This window comes from Hemicordylus capensis, chromosome 5, assembly GCF_027244095.1.
Source record: "Hemicordylus capensis ecotype Gifberg chromosome 5, rHemCap1.1.pri, whole genome shotgun sequence".
Lineage (NCBI taxonomy): Eukaryota > Metazoa > Chordata > Lepidosauria > Squamata > Cordylidae > Hemicordylus > Hemicordylus capensis.
In genome coordinates, this window is record NC_069661.1 from 182,931,031 (window position 1) to 182,940,935 (window position 9,905).

General features: G+C 50.2%; 1 protein-coding gene across 3 annotated transcripts in view; it reads right to left on the reverse strand.

Annotated features, from left to right (window-relative positions):
* The window catches only part of LRIG3 (leucine rich repeats and immunoglobulin like domains 3), an 85,309-nt gene extending 83,392 nt beyond the window's left edge, over positions 1-1,917 (reverse strand). Inside the window, exon 1 of one of the 3 annotated variants that reach the window (XM_053258600.1) lies at positions 1,410-1,917. In XM_053258600.1, coding sequence (XP_053114575.1) covers positions 1,410-1,849 — 440 coding nt within the window. In that variant the 5' untranslated portion in view covers positions 1,850-1,917. Of the gene's footprint in view, positions 1-437; positions 619-1,409 lie in introns of those variants that run through there. The other 2 variants (XM_053258599.1, XM_053258601.1) reach the window with 2 other exon arrangements.
* Between the last annotated feature and the right edge of the window lie 7,988 nt (positions 1,918-9,905).

Genomic DNA, 9,905 nt, shown 5'->3' on the forward strand with positions numbered 1-9,905 from the left:
CAGTCCTCCAAAGCAGGCTGACACACTAAGTCTGTGGCAGAGGACTGGTCTACCCATTGCTTGGGGAAGGTAGACCAGTCCTCCAAGGCAGGCCAACCCGCTAAGCAGAGGGCTAAGCAGAGGGCTAGTTTACCCACAAACCCCAATCAGCAGACCAGCTCTTCCTGGGAAAATGGGGCTGTTTTTCCAGGGAGAGCTGGTCTACCAATTGGGGTCACCAGCCCTCTGCTCCAGACTTGGCGCGTCGCCTGCCTTGTAGGACGAGAGGCAATGGGAGGCAGATCTTGGCTGCATCCACCACCTCTGTCCCCCCTCCCACACACACACACCTCCTTCCTTGCCTCTTGGGATGGTACAGCAGACTGGTGCTGACTGAAGAAAGAGAGAGAGAGAGAGAGAGAGAGAGAGAGAGAGAGAGAGAGAACACGCACACATACATGGAGCCTCCAGTTGCTCGCTCTTCTGTGCTTTCCATGTGGGTGGTGTAGCGGTCTGCCATGAGACCCTATGGAGGTGGTGGGAGGAAGGAGATGCCGCCTCCACTCTCACCCATAATTTCTCTGTCTCTTGGTAATGCAGTGGTGAAGATGGGGCACAATGTGTGAAATCCAAACTACCAGAAGAAAGGAGCACAGGAGCAATCGAGGTGGAGGCTACAAAGAGCAGCAGCTGCCGCACTCTGCTGATCTGGGTAGCACAGTGGCTGGGGGATTGGGCCCAGCCCTAGGGCCACCCAGAGAGTGCTCAAGCACTGTGCAAGCTGAGCAGCCGTCTGGGTGGTGGTGCAGCAGCACTGAGGCTGGGGCCTGCCTGCTGGGCCCAATCCCAGCACTGCACTGAAGAGAGCCAGCGGAAACTGCGGTGGCTGAGCAGAGGGGCTGTCTCTCCCCACATGCTCTGCAAAGTGTGTCTCCTCCTGGATGCTATGGTGGCAAAGTTGTGGAGGGAAGCAGAGAGCAGGCGCAGGGAGTGACTGGAGGCAGCGCCTGACAGACTCTTGCTGGCACCTCCGTTGCTCACTTGCTGCTCCTTGCAGCCCTGTTGCTGGACGGGCGAGCAGCCACAGCGCTGCAAGGAGCCTCTGCTTCCTCCGTTCTCTCACCTGGGTTCCCCCCCCCCCCTTCCTTCGAGTCCTCCTGGCTGGGATTGTGCCTGCAGGGCAGCGAGGGAAAGAGGATGAGGTTCCCCCCTCCAACCTGGGCCGCCTCGTCTTCGGACTCTCCAGCAAGGAAGAGGCAACCAAGGCGCAAGCGCCGTGCGTCCCAGCTTTCCAAGGCACTGGCCAGGCAGAGAGACACGGAGCACCCCCTACCGCTGGGGACCTGCAGCGGGTCCCGAGCTGGCCACCACCGGGCAGGAACGTGGTCCTCCTCGCCTCTCCCCCCACGCCAGGCGCCGCCGATACTCACAACTGCGCTATCCAGTCCGGGAGCGGTTCTGGCACTCGGCTCAGCTTGAGGCGGCTGCAGTCCAAGAGTTCCCCCATGCAGCGGCACGGAGTCGGGCACCCTCCGGCCCAACTCTCAGGCAGCAGCCCCAAGAAAAAGAGGCTGCAGTAAAGTAGTAGTAACGGCGGCGGCGGCGGCGGCAGCAACTGGTGCGCGGAGGAGCCCATGGCCGGAGCTCCCCAAGCGCTCAGCACACAAGTCCTGCGGGCGGAGTGGGAGGGTGGAAGGCGGCGTTCAGCCTCCCCCACGCTCACGGTGCTTGGCGACCCCCCTCCATCCCTAAATCCACGGGCAAGGCTCCCGGCTGCACAGCCAACTCCAGACGTTCCGCCAAACTTTCCAGCGCCTTCTGCCCGCCTCCCACCCGCAGCCTGGACCAGCGGAGCCCGCCCCCCTGCCATGTGATGATAACAAAACGGAGGGGAGGGAAGGAGAAGGAGAGCTTCAACAGGAGCCTGGGCGCCTGGCTCTGGAAGGCGGGCAAAGCGAATTCCAGAGGGGTAAAAGCCGTGTCAGGCTGTTGCTCACAGCAAAGCCGACAAAGAGCCGCGTGGCACCTTAAAGACTAGCAGATTTAAATGACTGCATGAACTGATAAGGAAAGAGAGTGAGGGGAAATCTAGTCAGAAGGGCCAACAGACCATGGGATGAAAGAAGTAAAGCCTATGCAAAACTCAAGTACTGTACAGTATATACAAAACTAGCTGACCCAGCACGGAGCATCTGTGCGACAATACACTCCCCCTATATTCAGGCCCAGTCTCTCCTGCCCTCCCCACCCTCACCTTCAGGCCCAGTCTCTCCTGCCTTCCCTCCTCCACCTTCTACCCCAGTCTCCAAAGGGCGGTGGGACTTTGCCAGCCGTCTGTTCCCTCCCACTCCCCACCTTCTGCCCACGTTTTTCCTGCCCTCCCCCAACCTACTCCCCCATTCTTTCCTGTCCTCCCCTATCCTTCTGCCCACGTCTCTCCTGTCCTCCCTCCACCACCTTCTGCCCCTGTCTCTCCTGCCCTCCCACAATCTTCTGCCCCAGTCTCTCCTGCCCTCCCCCACTTTCTGCCCCGTATCCTCCTCCATTCTGGCCCTCCAGAGGGCGGCAGGGCTTCGCTCGCGGCCCATCCTAGTTTGTCACTCATCCCCCCCCCACAACTCTCTTGCTTTCTCCCCACCACAACTCTCACTCGCTCTCCCTCCCACAACTCTCTTGCTCTCTCCCCCACACACATTTATCTCGCTCGCTCTCCCCACCCCACTTTTCTCTTCCTCGCTCTCCCCCACAACTCTCTTGCTCATTTTCTCCCCCCACAACTCTCTCGCTCGCTCTCTTGCCCCACATCTCTCTCACTCGCTCTCCCCCTGCAAATCTCACTCGCTCTCCCCCTGCAACTCTCTCGCTCGCTCTCCCCCCGTGACTCTCTCGCTCGCTCTTCCCCGCGACTCTCTCGCTCGCTCTCCCCCTGCAATTCTCTCGCTCGTTCTCCGCCCCACAACTCTCTCACTCGTTCTCTCACCCCAAAACTCTCTCACTCGTTCTCTCCCCAAAACTCTCTCGCTCGTTTCCCCCCCACAATTCTCTCGTTTGCTCTCTCCCCAAACTTTCTCGCTCTCTCTCCTCCCCAACTCTCTCGCTTGCTCTCTCCTGACTCTTCCCGTGACTCTTCCCCTCTTCAGCCCCATTTCATTATTTCCCCCTGCCTCAGTTCTTTCCCACCTCCATCTGCACCTGTAGTTTGGTCTTCCCCCCTTTTCTCGGCTGATCAGTAGACCAGCTCTTCCTGGGAAAGTGGGGATGTTTTTCCAGGGAGAGCTGGTCTACCAATTGGGGTCACCAGCCTTCTGCTCCGGACTTGGCACATGGCGCATCAGCCTTGGCACATCCTGCCTTGAAGGACTGGAGGCACTTGGCGCATCCTGCCTTGGAGGACTGGAGGCGATCCTGGCTGCATCCACCACCTCTGTTCCCCTCCCCCCACCTCCTTCTGTGCTGAGGAGAGAGAGAGGGAGGGGAGAGGGAGAGGGAGAGAGAGAGTGACATACATACACATACACAGAGCCTCTCCTTGCTCGCAGGAGAGACTAGCAGATTTAATGACTGCATAAACTAATAGGGACAGAGAGTGAGGGAAAATATAGTCAGAAGGGCCAACAGACTATGGGATGCAAGAAGTAAAGCCTATGCAAAACTCAAGTACTGTATATACAAAATTAGCACAGGAGCCATCCAGGATGTAGATCCCCCAAGCATTTGAGGAGCCCCCTCATTTTACTAAACTCCACCCAAAACAGATTTTGTCCCTCTCAAAAATAAAAAATGCCTTTTCCTACCCACCAAAAAAATTAAGTGAGGAATTGCTCCTTAAGCTTTTTCTCTGTCTGCACCCCTGGGATTCGGAATAATTGATAACATAATAATTGGTGATAATACATACTCTGTTCTTTTGACTTAATCATTGGAATTTTAATCATGCAAATGTAGACCCCACAACTGGTCTGCAAGCATAGAACTGTCCACCCAGGGCTCTTTCCACTTGATCACATGGCCCCACTTGTCCATGTAGCTCAGGGCCACAACCTTCATGCAGAAGGTCCCATTCAGTCCCAGACATTTCTAATTAGGACCAAGTGATAAAAATGACCTCTACCCGTCTGAGGCCCTGGGGAGTCTCTGCCAAGCTGGGTATACAGTCCTGGGTTTGATGGCCCCAAATAGTCTGCTCCATTCAAATCAAGCAGTCTCTAAGAGCCAACTGATGGGCAGCTGCATGTGAAAGCGCCTGTCAGGTTAAATCAAGGCATGTACCCAAGGTCATATCTACTGTAGATTGGTTAACCAACCAAAAACAACTTAAGTACCCTATCGTACACAAATGTTGATAGAAAGAGTTGGCTTTTCTCAGCCTTGGGGAATCTAATTCACTTTAATGTCTTGAGTCTACTCAAGTGTAGAAATCCAGGCTTCCACAATAATTACTTTAGAGTACAAGAGTGCGGAGAGATGAAGCAAATCTCTACGGTGCCTCTTTTTGCTGCTGCAGACACTTGGCTGCAGTGCTTGAATTATGGGAAGAATAAGTATGCTCTTCATGAAATCCACCACAAGCCCCTCCCCGTATTTATTTATTTATTCATTTATTTACATTTATATCCCACTATTCCTCCAAGGAGCCCAGAGCGGTGTACTACATACTTAAGTTTCTTAAATATGGGTCCCTGTTAGGGTATTGGACCATATTGAATGTGTATACTTAAGTTTGGGGACCAGGGATAGATTGGGACCTCTTGTGGTGTACCGATCACCCTGCTGCTTTACGGAATCCCTTACTGAGCTCACAGACTTGGTCGCGGAACTTGCATTGGAGTCTCCCAGACTTTTGGTGCTGGGAGACTTCAATGTTCGTTTTGGGGCCAATTTGTCCAGGGCAGCTCAGGAGTTCATAGCGGCCATGACAACTATGGGCCTATCCCAAGCAGTCTCTGGACCGATGCATACTGCAGATCACACGCTTGATTTGGTCTTCTACTCTGATATGGGTGATGTTCCGTGGGTGGGGACTCCTTTGATCTCCCCATTGTCATGGACGGACCACCATCTGGTTAAGGTTGGACTTACAACCACTTTCCACCTCTGCAGGGGCAAGGGACCTACAGTATTATAATGGTCCACCTGAAGAGCTTATTGGATCCAGTAAGATTCCAAGAAGCCTTGGAGGGATTCAATGTTGGTTTTGCTGGTGATCCTGTTGATGCCCTGGTTGAGAATTGGAACAACTTGCTCACGATTGCCGCCAAGCGTCCCCTCCGACCCGCTTCAAAATTGGCCCCTTGGTATACGGAAGATCTACGGGGGCTGAAGCGGCAAGGTAGGTGACTGGAGCGCAAGTGGAGAAAAGACTCAACTCGAATCCGACAGACTACAACATAGAGCACATTTAAAGATCTATGCTCAGGCAATACGTACTGCAAAGAAGTGTTTCTTTTCTGCCCATATTGCCTCTGTGAGTTCATGCCCAGCGGAGTTGTTCACGGTTGTGAGGGGACTAGTATCCCCCCCCCGAACCAGAATTTGGAGTCATCAGTTACCCGCTGTGATGTGTTTAAAGAGTTTTTAGCAAATAAAATATCTCAGATTCGGGCCGATCTAGATGGAGACTCCACAGTTAATTTGATGTCTGAACTGGAGGTGTCCAGCCTTGGGTATTTAAGAGAGCGTCTTCTTCACTATGAGCCACACCACTCATTGAGGTCATCAGAGGAGGTCCATCTCCAGCTACCACCAACTCATTTGGTGGCTACACAGAGAAAGGCCTTCTTGGTTGCTGCCTCGAGATTGTGGCATGCGCTCCCTGCTGAGATATGATCCTCCCCATCTCTGGCAATTTTTAAAAAACACCTGAAAACCCATCTTTTCACCCAAGCTTTCCCAGCTTTTTAAAACTGACTCTTTTTAATTTTATGGCTGTTTTTAAATAGTTGCATTGTTCTAACTTTTATATTTGTTTTAATTGTTTTTATATTAACTGCCTAGAGACAAAAGTTTGGGCGGTATAGAAGTTTAATAATAAATAAATAAATAAATAAATAAATAAATAAATAAATAAGTTTCTCCTCACAACAACCCTGTGAAGTAGGTTAGGCTGAGAGAGAAGTGACTAGCCCAGAGTCACCCAGCAAGTATCATGGCTGAATGGGGATTTGAACTCGGGTCTCCCCGGTCCTAGTCCAGCACTCTAACCACTACACCACGCTGGCTCCCCAGTATGCTGTCAGTTTAGTCTTCCAAGTTTGACCTTCTATAAAAGTAGCTAAGAAAGCCAGAACAATATATAAGGAGGTATATTCAAGTACAGAACATTGTCTAGAACATTCTTTACCCCACCCTGCCATTTTTTGTCTAGAACATTCTTTACCCCACCCTGCCATTTTTTCCAATTCAGGCAATATGTGAGACTACATGCAGAGTACGTGGGGATAAAAATGCATGGGCAAGGCAGAAACCGAATCATACCTCTTCTCCCTATGTCTACAGATTTGTCTCTGCAGGCTGAACAGAGCCTACAGTATGCATGCACAACTTGTACATTCACAGTTTTTCTGCACATGCCTACATATGTATAAATTACCCAGAGCCTTGCCTCTAAGCATGGAGATCATTGGGTCAGGGAGTGGAATCCTGCACCCCACCCATCTACATTGTCATATCCCCATATATATTATGTAAACAAAATACAATAGCCCCATTCAGATATTATTTAACAGAGCCTGTACTCACCGACAGCTTCTAAAACTGCAGCAGAAGTCCTGCCTGGCTGATTCCCCTCAGCACATCTTTCATGCTTACAGTGTTCATCTGAACAGATGAACACTCAAGGACTGGGTCTCACGATCCGTGAGACCCGGTTTTGGGAAGTCAGCAGGGAGGGAGCCCTGGGTGGCTAGATCGGCTGCCCACACGATGGCCGGCTCTGAGACAGAGCCAGCGGGGGCTGGGGAGCTCGGGGGCCGTGCAGCCCCCGGATGCCCCAGCATGTCCTATGTGAGTGCCAAGACCCCCAAGCTGGGAAGCTGCTTTTAAGGCTCTCAGCCGGGGTCTACTCATGAGTAAGCACGGCGCGAAGGCGCACTGCGGACACTCACAATAGCAAAAAGCAGGTTTGCAGAAGCGCTCGCTCAGCAAACCTGCTTTTTGCCAGGGGTTCTCGAGCAGGTTAGCCTCTCCAGAACCACTGGGCTCAGCTGCGAGCCCAGTGGTCCTGACGACCAACAAAAACCGGGCTAGCCTCTGATAGCCCGATTTTTGTTGGTTGTGAGAATAGCCCCTAAGGGTAGTGGCGGGTGCTTCCATGGTAAGGAGGCTCAGGCTGCCAAGCCTCTTGATCATGGAAGTGCCCGCCATTATGCGGGCACTGACATGCCAGGTTGCTGACTCAGTGGGAATTAAGGAGAGGAGAGCTGGTCTTGGAGAGGAGAGGTGGTCTTGTGGTAGCAAGCATGACTTGTCCCCATAGCTGAGCAGGGTCCACCTTGGTTGCATATGAATGGGAGACTTGATGTGTGAGCACTGCAAGATATTCCCCTTAGGGGATGAAGCCGCTCTGGGAAGAGCAGAAGGTTTCAAGTTCCCTCCCTGGCTTCTCCAAGATAGGGCTGAGAGAGATTCCTGCCTGCAACCTTGGAGAAGCCGCTGCCAGTCTGTGAAGACAATACTGAGCTAGATAGACCAATGGTCTGACTCTGTATATGGCAGTTTCCTATGTTCCTAAGTGAGTGACTTCCTATTAAATAACATTTGATGGGCTAATATATCCCCATTTATACTGACTTATGTTAACATAGTTATTTCGATTTAACAGGTCTATTGTTTAGGGTTAGGGTAAATTGTTTAGGGTTAGGCAAATTGATTCAGGTACAAAACTATTTGTGGACAAAACAAATTGCCCCTGTGCTAGCTGGCCAGGTTCGAGTCCAACACAAATCACCAAGATTTCGGACCTGGAAAATGTGTAGATTCAGACATCCATTTTGTGGTGATCTCTCTTTGCCTTGCCTTGCCTTGCCATGATATGCCATGCCTTGCCTGCTGCCTGGAGTAGATTCTCTGCTTTTTGTTCCTGCTTTCCTGACTGAGGAAAAGAGGTTTTTTTCACCCCCTTCCTGCTGCTGAGACAATCACTGCCTGCGCCTGCTGTCTGTGCAAATTGATTTGGGTACAAAATGATTTGTACCCGAATCTACCTGTTTTGGGAGATTTGTGGACAAAACAAATTGCCCCTGTGCTAGCTGGCCAGATTTGGACCCAAAACAAATTGGGGGTGATTTGATTCAGGTATAAATCAAATTTTTTTAAAAAAATGATTTGTGCACATCCCTACTTTTGCTACATTATCACAAGAGCAGCAGCATGGAATGCTGAAAAACAAAAATCCAGAGTTGTTTTGGATTTTGCTTCTTATTTGTTTTGTTTTTCTCTATTTTGCAAGATAGAACTTTTGTCTCTTTCCCACAAAAAAGAGGACAAAATGGAGAAAAGGTGGCAGAAGGCAAGAAGCAATAGTAGGATTGCTGCTTTTTTTAAAAAAAAAACAAAACCTCACTCTGCTCCTTCCTTTCTAGAAATCAGAGCAAAAAACCCCAAACAAACACAAAACCACCTCTGGAATATTCTCATATGACTTCACAGAACTTGATCTTCCAAAAAAGAAAGGAATATATGCCACAAGTGTGTGTGTGTGTGTGTGTGTGTGTGTTTTAGAGGGGGGGGAGAGAGGGAGAGAGCACATTTAAGAACTGGGCTACACCAAATACCTCTAGGAAGCATGCATACACAACATGAAGGCATGTCCTCTCTCTTGCTGTTGCTCCTCTGCTATTGGTATCCAGATACTCAATTGCTACCAAAGACAACCACAGGGCTCTGTGGTCTCCAGGAGTCGACATCGACTCGAAGGCACACTTTACCTTTACTAGTTCAGAAGAGTAGTAGCCGTTAATAGGGTGTGTGTGTGTGTGTGTGTGTGTGTGTGTGTGTGAGAGAGAGAGAGAGAGAGAGAGAGAGAGATGGGGGAAGGGTACATAAACGATGAATATGCCAAGAATACATGCTTGAATAAGGGGTCTAGCACAACACCTTCTATGACAGTGCCATAGCTATTCTTTTTAAAAACAATATGATTTAGATAAATCATAATGCTGGGTGGGGCAAGGGGGATGTTGCTGTCGTTTTCATTAAGACCCCACCCCTCCTCGTCCCACCCAAGCTACTTCCCCCTGTAACTGAAACACTGCTCAGAATAATTCCTAAAGGATCTAGTGCAAAAGTGCCTCACAAAGCCTGACTGAGGAGGGAGAACAAGTGTATGCATTGCTCTTTTAAAAGCTGCATGTTCAAGAACTGTTTTGTTCCTCCATTCTTAAAATGCCCTCTTTCACGGGGTGCTTCTGTGTACCATAGAAGAATTATCACTTCCTCTCCAGGAATTAACTTGCTGCAGAATTTTTTTCCTGCCTATAAACACAAAGCTTCACATGGAGCTTTTCCAAATGAAGAGTGGCAACAGAAGGTGCCGTTCATACAGCCAATGGCATTATTCAGCGTTGCTTCTGACAATTCACAGTTCCTGAGCATTATAGGCATTCTGAAAGTAACAGTTGGTGTAGTGCTCAAAATGGCTTAACTTTAGACACTTCCTGTTATAGTAAAGCCTCCTATCTGGGAAAACTCACCAAGAGGCTACAGTCTCAAGGGTGCTTGAGAAAGGTTTCAGGTTCCCAGTTCCAGTTGGCAGAACTGACTGTGACAAGAGTAGGAGAAATACAGAAGTCCAGTTCCACCTTCCAGATGTTGAGTCTAAGCATGTGAAAATATGAAAAGGGCTTGCCTCTCTGGCAAATCATAAATTGCAAAAGACATTTTACTTTCAATTCTGTATGCTGGATAGCATTATTTTAACTGAGAAGAAG